The sequence below is a fragment of the Scyliorhinus canicula genome, chromosome 3 (assembly GCF_902713615.1).
Source record: "Scyliorhinus canicula chromosome 3, sScyCan1.1, whole genome shotgun sequence".
NCBI classification, from domain to species: domain Eukaryota; kingdom Metazoa; phylum Chordata; class Chondrichthyes; order Carcharhiniformes; family Scyliorhinidae; genus Scyliorhinus; species Scyliorhinus canicula.
This window is the reverse complement of record NC_052148.1, coordinates 210,302,930-210,324,976: the sequence shown is the minus strand read 5'-3', so window position 1 is coordinate 210,324,976 and position 22,047 is coordinate 210,302,930. Positions and strand designations below refer to the sequence as shown.

The 22,047-nt window shown below is 49.3% G+C and overlaps 1 protein-coding gene across 3 annotated transcripts in view; it reads right to left on the bottom strand.

The window, feature by feature from the left end:
• The window catches only part of LOC119963269 (tolloid-like protein 1), a 484,046-nt gene that overhangs the window by 209,195 nt on the left and 252,804 nt on the right, over window positions 1-22,047 (bottom strand). For all 3 annotated transcript variants that reach the window (XM_038792118.1, XM_038792119.1, XM_038792120.1), the window contains 2 exons: window positions 12,250-12,355; window positions 7,377-7,501 (listed from right to left, as the gene is read on the bottom strand). In XM_038792118.1, coding sequence (XP_038648046.1) covers window positions 7,377-7,501; window positions 12,250-12,355 — 231 coding nt within the window. The remainder of the gene's footprint in view (window positions 1-7,376; window positions 7,502-12,249; window positions 12,356-22,047) is intronic.

The following is a 22,047-nucleotide window of genomic DNA, read 5'->3' as shown; positions in this document are numbered from 1 at the left end:
ACCTAGCAAACGCCTTTACCTGCAAGTATCTGAACATGTTCCCTTGGGGAAGCCTAAATTTATCTTCCAGTTCCCCCAGGCCCACAAACCTCCCGCCAATAAACAGGTCCCTCAATTTACTGATGCCCACCCTTTGCCACCCCCTAAATCCCCCATCCCTGTTCCCTGGGATGAACCGATGATTGCCACCCAATGTAGCCTCCATCGAGCCCCCTGTTTCCCCCCTATGCCGTCTCCACTGTCCCCAGATTCTTAGGGTCGCTGCCACCACCGGGCTCGTGGTAAACCTCTTAGGGGAGAGCGGCAATGGCGCCGTTACCATGGCACCCAGGCTCGTACCTCTACATGACGCCATCTCCATTCTTTTCCACGCCGCCCCTCCCCCCTCCATCATCTATTTACGCACCATTGATACATTGGCCGCCCAATAGTACCCCAAAAGGTTGGGCAGTGCCAGCCCGCCTCTATCCCTCCCTCGCTCCAGGCACACCCTCTTCACTCTCGGAGTCCCATGTGCTCACACAAAGCTCAAAATACTGCTAGTCACTCTCCTAAAGAAGGCCCTGGGGATAAAGATGGGCAGGCACTGAAAGAGGAACAAGAACCTCAGAAGCACCGTCATTTTGACGGACTGCACCCTCCCCGCCAATGACAATGGCAGCATGTCCCACCTCTTGAACTCCTCCTCCATCTGATCTACAAGTCTGGTGAAATTATGTTTGTGAAGAGTCCCCCAGTCCCTGGCCACCTGCACCCCCAGGTACCTAAAGCTCTCCCCTGCCCGCCTAAGCGGGAGCCTACCAATTCCTTCCTCCTGGTCTCCAGGGTGCACCACAAACACCTCACTCTTGCCTAAATTTAGTTTATAACCTGAAAAGGTCCCAAACTCAGCGAGCAGCTCCATCACCCCCGGCATCCCTCCCACCGGGTCCACCACATACAGTAACAGGTCATCGGCATACAACGACACCCTATGTTCCTCCCCATTCGCACCAAACCTCTCCATCTCTCTGAATCCCTCAACGCCATTGCCAGCGGCTCGATTGCCAGTGCAAACAGCAAGGGGGACAGGGGGCAACCCTGCCTGGTCCCTCGGTAAAGCCAGAAGTACTCCGACCTCCTCCCATTCGTGGCCACGCACGCCATTGGGGCCTCATATAGCAGCCTTCACCCTTCACCAAATCCAAACCTCCCCAACACCTCCCATAAGTACCCCCACTCCACTCTATCGAAGGCCTTCTCCGCATCCAGCGCCACCACTATCTCTGCCTTCCCCTCAATCGCCGGCATCATGATGACATTCAACAATCTCCGCACATTCGTGTTCAGCTGCCTTCCCTTCACAAAACCTGTCTGGTCTCGTGTACAACCCCTGGCACACAGTCCTCTATCCTGGTGGCCAGGATTTTTGCCAGCACCTTGGCATCTACGTTGAGGAGAGATATGGGCCTGTATGAACCACACTGCTGGGGGTCCTTGTCCCTCTTTAAAATTAACGAGATCAGCGCCCGCAACATCGTCGGGGGCAAAGTACCCCCTTCCCACGCTTCATTAAGTGTCTGACCAGCAAGGGGCCCACTAGGTCCACAAACTTTTTATAAAATTCCACCGGGAACCCATCTGACTGCATCTGCCCGATCCCCTTAACTAGCTCCTCCAGCTCAATCGGCGCACCCAACCCCTTCACCTGCTCCTCCTGCACCTTCGGGAAAGAAAGCCCGTCGAGGAACCTCTCCATTCCCCTCCTCTCCCCCGTTGGCTCCGACCGGTACAGTTCCCCGTAAAAGTCCTTGAAGACCTCATTCACCTGTACCCCCTTCCGCACCACATTCCCACTCTTGTCTCTCACTCCAGCAATTTCCTTAGCCGCATCCCGCTTGCGGAGCTGATGAGCCAGCATCCTGCTCGCCTTTTCACCATGTTCGTACACTGCCCCTTGTGCCTTCCTCCACCATGCCTCCGCCTTTCTAGTGGTCAGCAAATCAAATTTAGCCTGCAGGCTGCGGCTCTCCCCCAACAGTCCCTCCTATGGTGCCTCTGCGTATCTCCTGTCTACCTCCAGCATCTTTCCCACCAGTCTATCCCTCTCACTCCTCTCCCTGGGTGCCCGGATGGATATCAGCTCCCTACGAATCACTGCCTCAGGGCCTCCCAGACCACCCCCACCTGAACCTCCCCCATATCATTCACCTCGAGGTACCCCTCAATACTTGCCCGGACCCTCCTACACACCTCCTCCTTCGCCAACAACCCCACATCCAACCGCCACAACGGGCACTGGTCCCGCACCTCCCCCATCTCCAACTCTATCCAATGCGTGGTCGGAGATTGCAATGGCCGAATACTCGGCCTCCTCCACTCTCAGAATTAGTCCCCTACTCACCACGAAGAAGTCTATCCGAGAATAAACCCTATGTACGTGGGAGAAGAAAGAGTACTCCCGTGCCCTTGGCCTCACAAACCTCCATGGATCCACCCCACCCATCTGGTCCATAAACCCTCTCAGTACCTTGGCCGCCGCCGGCCTCCTACCCGTCCTAGAGCTGGACCGATCCAGTGAAGGATCCAACACCGTATTGAAGTCCCCCCCCCCCCCCATGATCAGACCTCCCGCCTCCAGATCCGGGACCCGTCCCAACATACGCCTCATAAAGCCCGCATCGTCCCAATTTGGGGCATACACACTAGCAAGTACCACCTTCTCGCCTTGTAGCCTGCCCCTAACCATAACATACCTACCCCCCTTATCCGCCACCACCTCCGATGCCTCAAACGACACATTTTTCCCCACCAGAATCGCCACTCCCCGGTTCTTCACATCCAACCCAGAGTGGAAAACCTGCCCCACCCATCCCTTCCTCAGACGGACCTGGTCCGCCACCTTCAGGTGGGTCTCCTGAAGCATTGCCACATCTGCCTTTAGCCCCTTCAGATGAGCAAGTACCCTCGACCGCTTCACCGGCCCATTCAATCCTCTCGCATTCCAGGTGACCAACCGAATCAGAGGGCATCCCGCCACCCTCCCCGTCAACTAGCCATAGCCCGTCGACTGCCCGCCCCAGGCCAGCACCCCCTCCCCGACCCAGTCCCCACAGCGACAACACCTCACCTCTGTCCCCCCAGCCCCCACCAGCTCCTTCCTGACCCTACCAGCAGCAACCCGGTATTCCCCTTTCCCCCTCCTCCCTTCCCCCCTAGGCTAGGAACCCTCTTAGCCGCGAACCGTCCTCCATTGTACTTCCGTGGGTCAGCTAACTTCTGCTGACCCCGGGAACTCCCGCCAATAACCCGACCCCTCCCAAAGTGGGATCATCCCCCAATCTATCCCTCCTCCAGGCACCGCTCCAGCGCGGGGAAGAACCAGTTAAGGCCCCGCCTCCCCCCGTCATCATCTCCACCCCCCAGCCCCACATCGCGGGAAACCAGAGGAAAGCCCGCGCTTTCGCACTGCCCCACCACACCCTTCTGATGCCACTCCCAAATACCAGCCCCACTCCATACCCCCAACCCGACATAGAATACAACAAACCCCCCCCAACCCTCCCCGCAAGATACAAAACTCAAACAATGCCCCACAGCAAAAAAACATAACAGAACAACACCCCCATAAATAACCATATCAAAATTGCAAAAGTACAAAAAAAGAAAACACAGCAACAGCAGAATCCAGCAATAAAGTATTACAACTGACCCCATAAGCCCCAACACCTAGTTCAAGTCCAGTTTCTTCGTCCGCACGAAGGCCCACGCCTACTCCGGGGAATCGAAATAATAATGCCGGTCCGAATAAGTTACCCACAGGCGCGCAGGCTGCAACATTCCGAGCATTATCTTTTTCTTGTAAAGCACCTCTTTCATCCGATTAAACCCGGACCGCCGCTTAGCCACCTCCGCACTCCAATCCTGGTAGATCCGTACTACCCCATTCTCCCAATTGCTGCTCTTCACCTTCTTGGCCCAGCGCAGCACACACTGATCACTGAACCGGTGGAACCTCACCAGCACCGCACACGGAGGTTCATTCTCCTTAGGCCTCCTGGCCAGTACTCTGTGTGCTCCCTCCAGCTCAAAGGGCAGATGGAAAGACCCGGCCCCCACTAGCGAGTTCAGCATCGTAGCCACGTAGGTTGTCAGGTCCGACCCCTCCAGCCCCTCTGCAAGGCCCAAGATCCGCAGATTATTCTGCCTCATGCGGTGATCAAGCTCCTCAAAGCGTTCCTGCCACTTCTTGTGGAGTGCCTCGTGTCCCTCCACCTTACTCACGAGGATCCCGGCCTCCTCCTCTCGTTCAGTGGCCTGCGTCTGCAACTCCTTGATGGCAGCACCCTGGGTCGTCTGAATCTCCGAGAGCCTTCTGTTCATTTCCTGCAGAGAGCTCAGTACCTCAGCCTTGAAGTCTGCAAAACAGCGCAGGAGAGCAGCTTGTTGCTCCAGAGCCCACTGCTTCCAATCCTCTGGAGCTCTGCCGGCCGCCATCTTGGATTCCTTCCCCCGTTTTTTCTGGGGAGCTGCTGCCATTTTTTCCCCCTTTCCACTCCGAGTTCGAGTCATGGACTGCGGGGAAAGTCGATTAGCACACCTTCTCCCACCGGGAGACGTCAAAAAATTTCCGTTTTGGGCTCTAAAAAGAGCCGAAAAAGTCAGTTTAAAACGGGAGCTCCCAAATGTGCAGCTTCCAACGTCATCGCCGCCACCGGAAGTCGCAGTCTGTCTTTTAAACGCAGTGCTTTGGTGTTCTTTACAGACTCCTGGCTGCTCGCACTGGTGAGTGCTTCCTGTGTTCTTTACATGCTCAGAAGGTCCCCCATCATCAGTGAGCCCATGCAAACCACCCCTCTGGACACCCTCATACGCTATCTCTATAGTCAAGGGCCAAGCTCAGTTAGGAGCCCACCAAACGTTGATACTCCTCAGAAGTGATACCCCATTTCAGAGGAAGAAGGGATCAACAGAGCTCAGCCCAACCAGAGGACACCTGCACCGCGGCCTACGGAACCCTCCCTGGTTCCTTGCCCCTCTCAGGACAGAGGACTCACAAGTGACCTCCCACCCCTCCGGATCACCAGGCATCTCCTTCAGGTGAAACTGGCAGTGCTGACTGCCTCTGCCACTAGCTCTCAGGCAGCATTCAGGAGGGCAGGCTGAGTCTGCGGTACATGCTGGGGAAGAGGGTGTCCCCCTCCGCTTCTCGCTGGCATGGAGCTATGGGTCCAGCTCGGACTCCCAACCTCGGGGTGTAGGTACTCTCTGAGCTATCTTGGTGGCTGCAGTGAGCGTGTGGTAAGTGGAGCACTTAAAAACTGCTCCAGCTGTCGGGTTCTTTGGCGCTAATTCTAGCAGCCAGAACTCCCACTGGGCCGGGAATTGCTTGGAATTCACAACAGCCGAGTGCTCACTGTTAGCATGTCCTGAATTGCTCCAGAAATAGTGCCTCCAACGGGAACATGAACCACATGCAATTCAGTCCCAGTGTAAACACCTAAACAGAGAATTTCACCCCAATATATACAAATGGGGGTTGAAACAGGATTGTGAGGAGATCCAGGGTTATAAAGGGAAGATCAGTATTGAGGTCAAGTGAGTAAAGCAAACAGAGGCCAGAGAGGTGATGGAGTGGAGCTTAAGGGTGGTGGAGGGCAGGTCACAGATGACTGAGGAAGGGTGCAAGTTGATGGCTTCAAGTGCAAGCCTCAATGTGGAAGTGTGCAAGGACATAGCTGCAACACAAAGAGGTGTCTGGAATACAGGTCAAGGGGATAGAGATGACAGTAGTGGGGTGGCTGGAGACCAAGCAGTGCCCAATGCAAAGCGTAGGGTTCCTTAAGTTCTCAGCTCAGGACTTCCTCCTGATGTAAGGGGGAAACAGGACTTCTCACCATTCCTGGATGGACTCCAGGAAAACCAAGGGAGGCATCACTAAACCGTGTTGCAACTTGTTTGCTCTGAGACATCACTCCAGAATAGAAGGTGAAGCAACAGTTAAGGTTATCCAGGGTGGTGGTGGTAGTCAGTGGGAAAAGGCGGGAATATACCAGAAGGTTCTAGTTTCTCTTGTACTCTCAAAGTGCCCTTTAAATAGCGTGCCTGTACCTTCAACCTGTGAGGTCATGGCAGGGTCGGCGACCTCCTGTCCACCTCACCACACAATTCGCTCGGCACTTTGTCTATGAACATGTAATCGACTGGTCGCTGCGTGACTGCATGTAACTAACCATCAGACCTATGAGCAGAAGTCCCATGCACTTCTGGTCCCACTTTCGGGAAACTCAATGCTACAACAAGATTCAACAGTGTTTATATGGTTCAAAGTAATGGATTTTAAAAATTTTCAATTACACGTTAATATTTTCTAACTGACTTTCAATAGATGTTTGTATTATTGGTGACATAACTAGTAGCTCCTTACATACTTGTCCCACTTGGATCCAGTGGATGAGTTCATCGGAAAAGGGTAGAGCAGCACGAAAGAAAATAATGCAGATTCAGACTTTTGAAGACTGGATTTTACCTCTTAGACTTTTGTCAACAGCTTTCTGTTGTGCATCTTGAATTTATTTTTCATATTTTAAAGGATCACTGTCTTAATGATAAAGTATTAAGCAACATTTACCGTTAGGCAAGGGAGGGGAGCCAGAAACAGGATAACTTCATTTGAATGAATAGAACTGGAGCCTGATCATACTACATTGTATATCACACACTATGTGGCTTTAAGCTAGTGTTTTACTGCATCCTGTGTAAAAGCAAACTATTGTTTCTGCCTGGTCTGTTTTGCATGTGTTTGATCACCAGACTGACATGTGGAACTTGGGTTGTCACATCAGTTTTAAGTCACTGCTTACCCAAAATCAGTTTGCTTTGATGTGATAGTGGCAGGATACTTTCTGCTTCAAACATGACTTCGGCTGCCTCACTTGGAAAAACAAATACATCATATACAGTTGTGAAGCTCTCACCAGATGGGTGTGTGGCTGAATCTAATCAGGTCCTTGGCTTCTTAGTATAAGTCACGACAGCTGAGAGTTTGTTAAAAGACTGAGAAAGACTGATTCTAAACAAAGAACCCGGAGGGCAGGAGAATCAAAAAGAGCTAAGGTTGAGCACTTTGCAAATTGAGTATGATCCAGCCATTTGTTGTGCTCTACAATTGATGCAATGTAACATATTTGGGATTTGCCTTCCCTCACAATTTGATGACAGTCAATAACATAAACCACATTCTCGGTGTATGATGATTCACATCATCATTGCAATAATACTAATTTCTAATGCTTTGTTTCATTAATGCCATATCACTGAGTTATATTTTGCTATAATTTATGTCTTAATTATATCCTTGAAATGTACACCCAATCCCCATGTGTGCAGCATAATACCTGGACATCTATACAGCTTTCTTGCCTGTGCAATGTCTCCTTTACTTAAACGTGCGCGTTGGCCAATGGCAGGTCTTATGCCATTTTCATCACGTCCAGGGAGAATGGTGTCCAGAAACATTCCTCTAAGAAAAAGAAAGAATTGTCACTTAGTAAGACAATACTGTCAGTTTAGTCCACTTGTGGGTGGTGTGGGGTGGATGGGGGATGCAGATGCAGGGGGTGAGTTTCTATTTTTTGCAATTTTTCGTATGAAGGATAGGCGCAGATGTAAATTGTAAATGTCATCACAGTCGCAGTGGACCATCGGCCACTCTCTCCTTTGAGAGCTGGCTGGTGGTGATTTAACCTAAGGCAAGGAGCAAGGTTGAGAAGGCGGGGCTTTCATGAATAACCTCAGCTGGTACAGGAATTTACCGCGTTGTTGGCGTTGCTCTGCATCATGAACCAGCCATCTAGCCAAATGAGATATTATTTCAGAGTGTCAAACAGTAACATAGTGTAAATTTATTTCAGAATGTCAAACGGTAACATAGTTCAATTCGCCTAAAAGCACGTATTTCAGGACTTGTGGGAGTGTAAATTTAGCAAAGAATAAAGCTTCAAGTTCAATATTTGGTCTGTGAGTTAGCTGAACTCAGCATGACAGGAAAAAGGATTTGGAATGGGATTGTTTAAAATATTGGTTCAGAGAATGTGGGATTTATTGCCCATCCCTAATTACCCTTGAGTAGGTATTAGTGAACCTTCTTGAACTGCTGCAGTCCACAATGGCATGGTGGCACAGTGGTTAGCATTGCTGTTTCACAATGCCAGGGTTGTCAATGCTGTCTCCCACAGTCCAAAGGTGTGTAGGTTAGGTAAAGGGTTAATGAGATGAGGCAGGAAATGAGCTTGAAAGAGGGTCGGTGCAGACTCGATGTGCTGAATGGCCCACTGCTGCACTGTATGGAGTCTATGAACATCTATGTGTTGTAAGAACACCCAAGGTGCTGTCAGGAAGGACGTACCAGGGGCGGGATTCTCCCCTACACGGCGGGGGGTCCCGGCGTAGGGGAGTGGTGTCAACCACTCCGGCGTCGGGCCTCCCCAATTCTCCGGAATTCTCCGCACCTTTGGGGGCTAGGTCTGCACTGGAGCAGTTGGCACCACGTCGACTGGTGCGAAAACCAGCACCAGCGGCCTTTCAGGCCCGGCGCCGGGGCTGGCCGAAAGGCCTTCGCCGGTTCGTGCATGCGCTGGTGGTGACGTCAGCAGCAGCTGCTGCTGACGTCACCACCGGCGCATGCACGCTGGGGGATTCTCTTCTGCCTCAGCCATGGCGGAGGCCGTGGCAGCGGCGGAAGAGAAAGAGTGCCCCCACGGCACTGGCCTGCCCACCGATCGGTGGGCCCCGATTGCGGGCCTGGCCACCGTGGGGGAGGCCTCTCCCGCGCCCACCCCAGGACCCCGGGGGCCCGCTCGCGCCGCCAATCCCGCCGCCACCAGAGGTGGTTCAAACCTCGGCGGCGGGAGAGGCCTCCCAGCGGCGGGACTTCGGCCCATCGCGGGCCGGAGAATCGCCGCAGGGGGCTCGCCGCTCGACGTGGCGCGATTCCCGCCCCCGCCAATTCCCGGGTGGCGGAGAATTTCTGCCACAGTGGGGGCGGGATTTTCCTGCGGGGGTCGGAGAATTTCACCCCTGGATTTTGACCCAGCAACAGCAAAGGAACAGCGATATAGTTCAAACTTAAGATGGTGTGTAACTTGGAGGGGAATTTGCATGTGATGGCGTTCCAAATCATGTGCTGCCCTTGTCCTTGTCAGTGGTAGAGTTTGCAGGTTTGGAAGGCAGCACGGTAGCATGGTGGTTCGCATAAATGCTTCACAGCTCCAGGGTCCCAGGTTTGGTTCCCGGCTGGGTCACTGTCTGTGCGGAGTCTGCACGTCCTCCCCGTGTGTGCGTGGGTTTCCTCCGGGTGCTCCGGTTTCCTCCCACAGTCCAAAGATGTGCGGGTTAGGTGGATTGGCCATGCTAAATTGCCCGTAGTGTCCTTAAAAAAAGTAAGGTTGTGGGGTTGTTGGGTTACGGGTATAGTGTGGATACGTGGGTTTGAGTAGGGTGATCATTGCTCGGCACAACATCGAGGTCCGAAGGGCCTGTTCTGTGCTGTACTGTTCTATCTATTCTATAAGGCGCTGCCAAAGGAGTCTTGGTGTACCAGGGCTCCTGCTTTTGATCACTGCCCACCCGCCATGCTGGATATGTGTATGAGTAGATTTTGGATACGGAGAGAATCAGGCTCAGATAAGATGTCAAAAAGTTAACTGATCGTTAACTACTACAGCTCACACTTGTATAATGGCCATTTTGGCCAAGATCTGGAGGGTTAATCCTACAGCAAAGGATTGAAAGAAATAAATTGGCAATCAAAACAATAAACAAAGATCAAAAATATTTATCATCACACACCTAAATTTGAAATCACAGTACCAGAAAACTAGGGCAGCACGGTGGCACAGTGACCAAAGAGAAAATGCTGGAAAATCTCAGCAGGTCTGGCAGCATGTGTAGGGAGAGAAACAAGCTAACATTTCGAGCCCAGATAACCCTTAGTCAAAGCACAGTGGCACAGTGGTTAGCATTACTGCTTCACGGCACTGATGACCCGGGTTCAATCTGGCCCTGAGTCACTGTCTGTGTAGAGTTTGCACATTCTCCTAGTGGCTGCGTTGGTCTCACCCCCACAACCCAAAAGATGTGCACAGTAGGTGGAATGGCCATGCTAAATTGCCCTTTAATTGGAAAAATAAGAAAGCTATGGATAACAGCACACTTTTTCAGCAATAACCTACATCTCTACAAATTCTCTTCATGTTCTGAAAGACGTTTCCGCAAACTCATCACAGGTTTGGAACACAGAAATATTACAATGCACAGGACCAGAAAAATAAATTCCAAAAAGAAGTCTACCTGGTCGGACCTGAATTAACACACTGGGCGGGATTCTCCATTGTAAGTCTGCCCTGTTACCTCTGCTAGGGACGACGGAGAAATTGGCTGCGCCTTTGGCTGGCAGCGGGATTCTCTACTCCCGCCGTTTGTCAATTTGCAATTTCCCATTGAAAACACCCTACACAACTGAGAAATCTGCTGACGGGGTTGCTAGCAAATGGCCAGTCAATCCTACCCACTATTTTATTAAACATGAAAGAACACTTTGTTTTTGACCACTACCGTGTAAAGATTAAAATAACTAAATAAGAAATCGGTTCTACAGCACTGTTAAGACATAGATTTATGAGTTTGTGTTCCTGGAGTACAACTTTGCATGGTAACAGTACATATTGAGTGCAGAGGTCATTGCATCCCACAGTTTTCTATCAATTAGTTTTAATAGACAGAAGAAACTCATGCGAGGTGCAATGGTCTCATTCCCAAATTCCTGCTCTGCATTCCTTATCCTGAAAAGCTACGACTGGGGAGTGCCAATTTTTAAACTCTGGACTTCAATCTTTACATATTTGAGCTCTGCCATTCCACTCCAAATGATCTCCCATTAATAATTTTAAATAAGCAAATACTGATGGCACCCGCAATGATTCAGTGTGCAAACATAGTGAGTGTAGTGGACCATTAATGTATTATGAGCAGTTAGCTGATTTAACACAAAGAGCATTGGAAATTCTACAGATGGCTCTAGTATGGTCAGTTCTGGGCCAGAAAATGTGCACTTTCCAGCATGAATCATTGAATGACAATCAGAAATAGATTTTACCATTCAAGTTGAGGAGTACTGAGACTAATTGTACACCCCAGGTGTAATTTATCTGAAACCACCCAACTCAGCACTTATCAGGAACATGGATTGTTTATAACTACATACTTCTTCTGCTCCAATTTCATCTATTCTTGAAATATTTCACACATGCTAGATTGCTTTTGACCCTGAAATTGGTTCCATGTCGAAGTTATCCTGTCTGACACACGAGGACCTCCCAAGTATGTTTATTTGTTTTCAGAAAATTTTAATCCTGTAGTTAATAAACGTGCTTTATAAACAATTACCCATCCTGGTCTCCTGATCTCCTACACAATCATCATTAGTTTCATGCACAACATCAAAGGGGAGACAGCAGTGCGGTGGTATTTTCACTGGACTAGTAATCCAGAGATCCAGTGCAATGCTCTGGGGATCTGGGTTTGAATCCCATCACAAAGTGAAACTTGAATTGAATAAAAATCCAAAATTGAAAGTTTAATGATGACCATGAGTCGATTGTCAGAAATGCCCATCTCGCTCACCAGTGCCGTTCAGGGAGGGAATCTGCCATCCTTACCGGTCTGGCCTACATGCAATTGCAGATCCACAACAATGTGGTAGATTCTTAAATGCCCTCAGAAATGGCTGAGTAAGGGTGGCACGGTGGCGCAGTGCAGTGGTTAGCACTGCTGCCGATGGCGCTGAGGACCCGGGTTCGATCCCGGCCCCGGGTCACTGTCTGTGTAGAGTTTGCACATTCTCCCAGTGTCTGAGTGGGTCTCACCCCACAACCCAAAGATGTGCAGGTTAGGTGGATTGGTCACACTAAATTGCCCCTTAATTGGAAAAAAACTTATTGGGTATTCTAATTTTTTTTTTAAATGGCCGAGCAAGCTACCCAGTTCGAGGACAATTACCGGGGCAATACATGTTGACCCAGCCATCGACGCCCACATCCCATAAATGAATTTTTTTTAATGATTCAAAAGGGTGGACAGAAAAATGAATAATTTCATGATGCAGTATAGGCAGCAGAGCTCCAAACCAGTATTAATCAGAGATAAGTTTTTATTATACATTAGCAGCTGACAAAATGTAAAAGTCAAAGAGATGTAACCTTAGACTCCAACCTTGAGAAGGTGTTCCTAGCGTAGTGCATAATACTGTCAAAGTCATATGCTTCCCCAAGGGAGTTCACTTCACCAGGTTCCATCTTGAGGAAGTTGTATTCCTGGCCTGCATGCAGTAAGAAGGAAAGACTGAGGTTAGCCATTGATCAACATGAGTGATTGCTGCTCACAAAATTCTGAAGCTGCTGCTGCAAAGACATCAAATTACAATGTTCCCATTCCTCTGCCAAATTACAGCTGGTTTGCTGAATAACAAAACCTTTTCCTGAACAATCGACTTCGGAAAAACTAATCCTAATCTGAATACAATTGTGCTTCCAGCATAATACAATGGTTGTGTACTCAAGTCATTTGAGCCAACCTTGATTGAATAGAATTCTTGATCCAAATATAATACTGCAAGGAACAAATTCCCTGGCTCAGGCTGATAATGCATAAGAATTGAATAGTGCTCAATACTCACCAATGCCAGGCTCTAAAAGAGCCAGAAAAGGAATATTGACAGTATTTTGTTCATTTTTAGGTGCACTAAATTCACAGTTCATAAATAATTCTAGCATTCACCATTTTCTGGGGTAGAAATTGGTTGTCATTTTGCCTGGTTTCTGGATGGAAAATGAAGCATAAAGAACCAATTACAGGACTGGCAGGGAAACATTGAGCCCAATCTTCCCCTTCATAATGGGTAGTAAGAAGTCTTACAATACCAGGTTAAAGTCCAACTTGGTGTAATGTAGATGGACTGAATGGCAGGTTTATGCCCTCTTGCAGAAATTACTTTGGATTGAACAGGAAGGAGTCAGGCCTGCTTTTCATGTAATAATGTAGCAAACATGGTGGCCTAACCAGAAACCACCATCAAAAGTTAAGTTTTGAATAAAAGTATCTATTTTTTTAACATGCCTGTGGAGTCGGTGGGAGCAGGATAGTTTCCTCAGCTCCATAGCAACTCAATCGTCAATCTCTCCATTGCTGCTTCCCCTCACCTCAATCTCATCACTGAGCTACTGCCAGTGAAGCAAGTGGACCAATATTCACTTTCCGCAAATAGAAAAGCACCTCTGGATGTGCAACGGGTGCCACCTTCTTGCCTACTTAACATTAATAAGGCTCGAGGCACAATTTCAGGGAAACCTTCCGATTATAAGAACCCTGTGTACAGCACTGACCACAGGCCGAAATGGATTGGTAACGCTTACAAACTCACAATGGCTGAAATGTAATGGATCACAGCTGGAACAATATATCTTTGATGTATTACATTGTTGTCTCTGTCTGGTTGCTGTTCTTAAGTTATGGAACTGCAAAACACGGAACTTGTCCAACGCTGTTACAAGTACATGGTTGTCATAGCAAGAGTGCAACTGGATTTCCCGGAGGTACAGTTTGGTAAAAGCACCATCCAGTGCACTAAAACTGCACCAAAAGTCCCAGATTCAGTCTCAGATATTCTTTAAATTTTCTAATTTCAGCAGTAACAATTGGGCTGAACTTCACGACAGTGCTAGTAGCGAAAATATATCAGCTAAGTTTAAAGCTCTTGATCACTATTCCATTAACAATGATAATTGCCTTGCGAGGGCAAGATTAGGATTTGCTGCACTGCTTTTAACAATTGAATAGCTCGCAAGTATTCATTGGGAGAAATTCTCTGCCTCGCGCGCCTGTAGCGGAGCTAGCGATGAGATGGAAAATCTTGTGGTTGTGAGGAAAACGGGATCGGTGTCAGACATCAATCCGTTTCTGACGATCCGGCCCACCACTGGCGGCAGGATCGAGGATCGTGCCCTGCACTAGTAGGAGGATGCAAATACCTCATTAAGACCCAATACGGGCCAGGCACCATGGCTGGGATTCTCCGAAACTGGGCCAAGTGCTGATGCCGACGTCAAAGCCGGCACGAGCGATGCCGGCATCAACGGGCCTCCAAGCCCAGGCACTTACCCATTCCTAGGGGACCAGTACGGCGCTGGAGTGCTGTGTGCTGCTCCGGTGCCGAAAGCCAGTCCGCCATGGCCAGCCTGGCTCCGCGCATGCGTGCCACAGCCGGTGCGAGACCACGCTTGCGTTGCCGTCTCCATGCCAGCCCCCGGGCAATATGGCAGAGCCCTACAGGGGCGGGGCGTGGAGGAACAAAGGCCCCCCCCCCCGGAATTAGCCTGCCCGCCAATCGGTAGGTCCCGATTGCTGGCTTGGCCACAGTGGACGCACCCCCTGCCCGGAGTCGGATCCCTCCGCTCCCTCACCAGGGCAGCCACTGCAGACAGAACTCCGAGGTCCCGCCAGGTAGGACCATGCATAAATGCATAACCCATGCCAGCAAGACTCGGCGGAACTCGGTGGGCACTTGGCCCGTCGAGCACGGAGAATCCCCCGGGGGGGGGGGGGGGGGGGGGGTGGGCGGTGAGGCACTTTCAAAGGCCCCCCGACCGGCGCGGCGGCGGGCGCGATTGCTATCGATACTCCGGTCAATTCTTTCGCGCCCCCCCGGCGATTTAACGACCCAGCACGGGACCGTAAAATCCCGGCCCATATTCTCCATGTCCGCATGATTCTTCGGACTTCTGAGCCTGGAATCACATGGGCGAGAATTACTACTGGTCCTGACAAATGTGGCCCTGAAGAGGTGGACCTCACGGTGGGCCAAAGGGGTAACTTTTTAAGGGATTTGCCCCCAAGGTCCAGCCCAGGGCTAGCCTTCCCCCCCACAATGCAAGACCTGCCCACAGAGTTAAATGCTGTCAATTTTTAGCTGATCACTTCAAAATTACTCAACCATGAAGGGAGGCGATTGGAAAGCACTTAATTCTGTTTGAAGTGGTCCAGGATCTGTCAATCAAAGCTTGATGTTTATAAACATTGAGGTTGGAGCACTGCAGAGCTACTCAACCATGAAGGAAATGAATGGAACAATGCTGACAGCTGTGTGTGAGGATGCTGTCAATCAGAACCGAGTAAAATCAGTACCAAAGAGAAATGAATGAATGACTTGCAGCCCAAAGATCTGAGGGGGTTTAAACCCAGCTGACAGATTTTCTCTTTCCAGGAATTGACAGGTAGCACTTCCTGTGTCTGAGCCAGCAGGTGTAATGCCCAGATGAGTGTTAAAGCAGTAATTCTTGTTTCATTGCCTCTATCTCGACTGGTCTCTAGCTTCCAGACAGGTGTCCCTCTTTTGGGAGAGCTTCCTGATAGGGGTCGCACTTCTAGGTGGTTTCCTGGCAAAGGTCCCTTTTTGGGAGGCTTCCTGACAGGGGTCCCTTTCAGGAGGGTCTCTGGGGGGTCGCTGTGGAAGGGTTCCTTATTTAGGAAGTCTCTGGGGGGAGGGGGGGAGGAGGGGGAAGGTCTCTTTATTTCAGGGGCTCTGTTTTGGGGGCAGGGCAGGTCACACCGTGTTGGAGGGGACCCCGAAAATCCAAGGATTTGGGGTGGTTTGTGTTGCGCGGTGTGGGGCTGAATTGCAATGCGGGTGGGGTGGTGGCCACCTGCAGGACCACTCGCGTTGGCACTTGGACACCTTGACAGTGCCAGCCTGGCACTTTGGCACTGCTGGGTGCCAGGGTGGCAGGGCTAGTGTGGCACTGCCAAGGGTCTGGGCCTGAAGGGGCAATGCCCATGAAATAGGGGGTAAAGGGGGTTATGAAGGGTGGGGGGTGAAGAATGGGTATGAAGGGGCTTCATTAAGGTTGGGGACGGGTTATGGGTGGAGTTCGAAAGGCTGGTCGGGATGCCAGAAAGGTGAGAGCCCTAAATGACCTTGTAGCAGAGTGTCCTCACTTGGGGGATGTGGGGAATGCCCATGTCTGCGGGAGGTGACATTGCTCAAGGGTGGGGAGTGAGGGGGACCCTCAAGCTCATCTAGAGATCAGGGCACCCTTTGAAAATGATGGCCCAATCTCTGAGGGGCCGGTCTCCCCAGCAAGTTCAGCTTCTAGTGTTGAAAAAAATTTCAGTGTGGTCTGACCGGGGAGAAACTCCCCAAGGCCCAGAAAAATTATGAAGTGAGGTTGAATACCATTGTGGATCTCACCCAAAAAGCCGGTGAGAAACACCCCACAAAACACACTCACAATGACACTAAACATTGTTTGGTTGAACCACGCGCTCAGAGAATCTAAATTATTTCATCTTTCTGCCCTTGTATAGTGAAGTTTACTGTTGCCTATTTTAAACCTATGGAATCTCGTAGCTTTCACTGGGCAACTGTCCTAAATTACGAACTTTGTCGACTTTGAACAAAATGTTATTGGCCCTTAATGATATCACATTAACAATTTGGGGGCTCTGACCAAGGATCATTGAGATATTGAGATAAGTGCGTGAGAGTACTCTGTTTTTGAACTCAAAAAAACTTGCTGCTGAAATTATTTAATTTGGGATCTACTCTTAAGGGTAAAGAAACACACACCTCTTACACATAAACATACTTATCCTAAACAGTATTGGCAAAACATAAATTCTCCCTGTGAAATATGTTAACAAATAATACCACTCGAGTTAACACCAGAGAGTTATCAGTACATGTGAAACCATATCTAAGAAACTGTCAGCAACTTTGTACAGAATTGGGGAAAGAAAGTCCTATATTAAATATAAGAGACGGCTGAAATCTTCAAAGTCAATTCCAAAACAGCAATTTGGTCTCCTGGGGCTTATTTAAAATGCAATTCTACTTTAAACACAACATCTTGATCGAGGAATAAACTTACTCCCATTTATCAAATTTTCACTGCTGCAGTCTATAAATGCCAACAAAGTTTAAACTTTAATTTGTTTGTATGTATAAACTGAATTAACCTGGTGTTGTAAGACTTCTTACTGTGCTTACTCCAGTCCAACGCCGGCATCTCCACATTGTGTATAAACTGAAGTTACGAGAGCAATTACTATTCCTACTTGCTTGGATTGTATTACTCAAATGGGCTGGTCAGCCCATCGCTAGTCCCGGTATTAATGCAATGGTGGGTTCCAAGTGGTGAGGGCGGAATTGAGTGTGCAGAAAGAAATTTAGCAGGGTGGATTCTTCATTTTAAATTGGATTGAACAATTGCAATTTTCAATCTTGGTTTCGGTACACGATAAGCATGATGCGCACCTGAATGACACAATCTCAATTCGATTAATGCAAAATTTGAATTTGGAGGAGCAAGGAGGCGCTTAACATGAATTCACCAAAGAGCAAGCAGAGCATCCTGATTCAATTCTCTCAACTTGGCTGCTGGGTGCAGTAAGGAACAACAGAGAGATTTTTTTTCCCACAAATGGGAGGATAATACTTTGATGCTTTAACCAGGAAGGTATGATTGGAGGTAAGTGAGATGGGGAGCAGGAGGGATGGTATGGCCTGATCTTGGTAACAGTGCAGGAAGTAGTTTAATAACCAAAGAGGGTCAAGAAAAGTGAATAAAATTGCTGATTAACCGACATCCTGTGATAATCATCCCGCCCCTAACTTAACTTAATCCTCCCAAGTGCACCATCAAACCACTTCTCATACATCCTTAAGTTTCCAGCACTCAACTTCTAATTTTCTATTCATTTCCTAACCTACCCAATTATCCATCCACTCAGCCGAATCCTAATGCAATGTGATGTGTATGTCTAATAATCACCATCATAAAAAGCACTGCACTGAGGGGTGAATATGTAACTTTCAGTCAAAAGCTTATTCTTTCATGCCTTTTAAGAAAGCACAAAATGCAAGGGAGAAGAAAAGAATTGGAGATAGTTACCCACATATTGTGGAGTTCACAGATACAGAAGAGGAAACACAGGAGATAAAGTGGCACAGGTGCATTCCTCTCCATCAGATAACTGGTGAATTAGTATCTTTGTACACATGCATATTTTACATCATATATGACTGAACTATGGTGGTCAATGTAATAACTCTGCCATAATTGTTTATTTTCTCTTCAAGGGCCTGTGGATGAAAAGCAAGAATCGAGGGGCATGCACGATGATGATATCTCAGAGGAACTCATTCCTTCTGAAAGTGCACAATCAAGGAACATACAACCGTACATCAGTGTAGTAATTTGCACTTCAGTGGGTCTACTGAAGTAGTTTTCACCTGAAAAATCACAATGTGTAATTGGTATGAGCACGTACTGGAACTGTGAAGAGTGTGCATTGAGGGGTACAATCCTCTCCAAGCTTTACTCAACTGGATAAATACCCTGAACTCCAGGACCTGTCATTGATAGGGGGAAAGTTAGAGATACATTGCAACTTCACCAGCTACAAAGAGGTGTCACGTACATTCCGCACAATAAAGCAGAGGATGGAAGAGTCCAATTTCATTGCTAGTGGACAGTTTTTTAAGGGAACTGCAAGAATGTCTGCCCTGGAGGGTGCAGCCACTTCATGGGGCTTCTGACACAGCTCTTAAACAGTGAAGAGTGCACTCAGTAGAGTGCATACGTCCGCCTCGCTAAATTAAGTCTGAGGGAATTTGACCTTTTCTTCTCACAGTGTGACAGCAGGCAAGAAAAGCAGCATTGAAGCCGCCAGCAACAACGGTGGCTTTCTCCCCTGCATTGTTCGGAATATATTGCAAATAGCCTCAAGGTGTGAGTCCTACAACGTCACATTACAATTCTACGCCTCGGCACTGCCTAACATTGCGATTCCCAACCAATGTTATTGTAATCATGCAGCTCTTCCTTGATCCCTGTATGGCTGATTCTCTGTAACTGAGAAAATAAATCTTTTTGTCAAGAGTTTTTATCTCACTTAGGAGGCTTCAGGGCGATCCACATCCAACAACCTGCTTTTAAAACTCTGTTCTCATTTTGATAGCTGCTGAGACAGACAATAACATGCTAAAACAATCAACATTTAAAAAAAAGTCAATTTGCTCCATCTCCCTATGTTAACATATTCTTTAAAAACATTCCAGGGTCTAGATCCACATCTTTGTCAAAAATTAACTCTTCCTTGGGCCATCAGGTTTGGTTGAAATCTGTCAATTAGTTTACAAGCGCACAAACTAACATGAGTGAAAACTTTGGGCAAGATCTATCGGTTGCATTGTGCCCGAAAAGCACTGCGGCGTGGCCGGAAGATGCCAGGAGATGCCTCTTCCAAGAACAACCCGGCATGCCACGCCTCGTGAGATTTAACACAATCTCGTGAGACGTCGCGATGTGATCACTTACTGGCAAATCTGCATATTAGAGTGAGACAGCTAGTCCCAATTTGTGAGCATTCTCAGGATCTACCTAGGCAAAGGATCTAACTCCCTAGCCTTGGAGATCTCGGGCGAGCGCCATTCAGTCCTGGTCTCCACAAATGGGGACGAGACGGAACAGCACTCATGTGGGTCTCCCAGGGGATTGGAGGGCCCCAGGTGCCGGCCCTCTGGGCAGGGTGACACTCATGATGTCGAGAGACTGGGGCGCCATTTAATAATGAAGAATAGAAAAGCAATATATTATTTAAATGGAGAGAGATTGCAGCATATGGTGCTTCAGAGAGAGATACTATCCTGCCGTGTTCCTGACCACACGGGGGTCTCCAATGGCTTGAATGAACACCCCACAGGTGCTGTTATGAATGTTGTGTGTTTGTGTGGACCAGTGATAAACGCCACCCTAGCAAGGTATCCCAGGCGTGGCCATTGACTCCCGGGCGGCAGGTGAATCCAACGTCTGGCTATTTAATTAAGTCATTAGGCTCATTTAACTATTCAGATCTGGATCTCACCCAGCAAGGGTGAAATCCAAATTGCGCCGGAGTGAGTTGGGTGACTTGCAATTAACCTGACGCCTGCCATATAGTGGGATTTGGGGCTCTCGCATGATTCCCCCGTTGCCACCGGATCCACGTCGGGTGCAATAGGGGTAGCTGAATTGCACCCATTGTTTAAGAATCCCTTTTAAGACAAAGAGAAAGTCCCTTTTTTCTCTTGAAGGGTCATTAGAGTGTGCAATTCTCTTCTCAGAAGGAAGTAGAAGATGGCTCTTTAAATTTATTTAAGGCTGAATTGGATAGATTTTTGCAGACAAGTGAGTCAAGGGTTATGGGGTTCAGACAGGAAAGTGGAGCTAAGGCAACACCTAGGTCAGCCATGATCTTATTCAATGGTGGAGCAGGCATGAAGGGCCCAAGTGCCTACCCCTATCCCCAAGTCCTATGTTTCTATTTCAACCCATGCCCTTCTACTAAACACCCCATAGCCCCACGTACCTTCTGTTCCAGTCCATGTCCCTCTGCCCAACCGCCATCACTCCTCATGCATCCCATATTCCTATAGTCCTTTTCAGCTCCAAAACCAACTTAGTGTCAACATACTAACCCATGCCGCCAACCACCCATTGCCCTTACCACCTCCATGCCAACTCACCTGATATTCCTTGACAGCTCAATGGCAGCTGTGACAGCTGCAACAGTTCCAATGAGTTTATGCAAAATCACGAGTATTTTTTAGAATCTCAAAAGGTGCTTTAACAGCTCATAAAAGGTGCCATACCTCTCCAAAAGGGTGCCCTGGGACCATATCCAAAGGGGTACCTTGACAACCCCAAATAATTAAGTAAGACCTCCCATTAGCTGGTGCAATCTGCACACTCACGTTTCACACTCTTGACCAATCAAAATTTCACTTCAGCGGAGACATTTGGTGATTTAAACGGTCAGTTTCCTCTGGAAATTGCGCATGGACAAATCCCAGTCTGACTCCAATCCAGCATCCATGATAATAGGAAATTCTCTTTTTGAGGCCAGGACTTAGAATTCCCTGCCATTCTTGGACTTTTGCCACATTGGCACTGACCCACATTTTTGTGACAACAGAGAACCTCTCCATTGTTGTGGAAATCTGGGCCTATGACTCTGCGATTAAGAATGCCATAATTTACCACCTGAGCTAGTGGGCTGAATAGACACTCTCTCCACAAAGCCTTCAACAAGCTGGTGTCTTTCCAGTTGGTGGCATGTGTTGTGTTATGCTCCTTCATGTAGCATAAGCTGCTTTCTTGATGTATACTCTGACAAAGGAAGGTTCAAACTTAGAGATAAGGGGTGGGATTCTCCGTAGCCCTTCGTAACGCGGGTTGCCTGCGAGAAAAATCGGTGTTAATGACTCCGGCGTCGGGGCCTTCTTTAAGGCCGCTATTCTCCGTTCCCGGAGGGGCTAGCAGCTGACTGACGCGATACGCGTCAGTTTCACCAGCTGCGGAAGTGGTGAGACCCGGCGTCTTTTGGAGGATAAGGAGGAGAGAGACAGACCCGGCTTTTGGGGGGGTGGTGGTGTGTTCCGGCATTTGGGGGGGTGGTGGTGGTGTGTTCCGGCATTTGGGGGGGGGGGGGTGGTGTGTTCCGGCATTTGGGGGGGGGGGGTGGTGTGTTCCGGCATTTGGGGGGGGGGGTGGTGTGTTCCGGCATTTGGGGGGGGGGGGGGTGGTGTGTTCCGGCATTTGGGGGGAGGGGTGGTGTGTTCCGGCATTTGGGGGGGGGGGGGTGGTGTTGTTCCGGCATTTGGGGGGATGGGTGGTGTGTTCCGGCATTTGGGGGGGGGGTGGTGGTGTGTTCCGGCATTTGGGGGGGGGGGGTGGTGGTGTGTTCCGGCATTGGGGGGGGGGGGGTGGTGGTGGTGTGTTCCGGCATTTGGGGGGGGGGCGGGGCAGGGCGGGGGGGTGGTGTGTTCCGGCATTTGGGGGGGGGGTGGTGGTGTGTTCCGGCGTTGGGGGGGGGGGGGGGGGGGGTGTGTGGTGTTCCGGCATTTGGGGGGTGGTGGTGTGTTCCGGCATTTTGGGGGGGGGGGGGGGGGGGGGGGTGGGTGTGTTCCGGCATTTG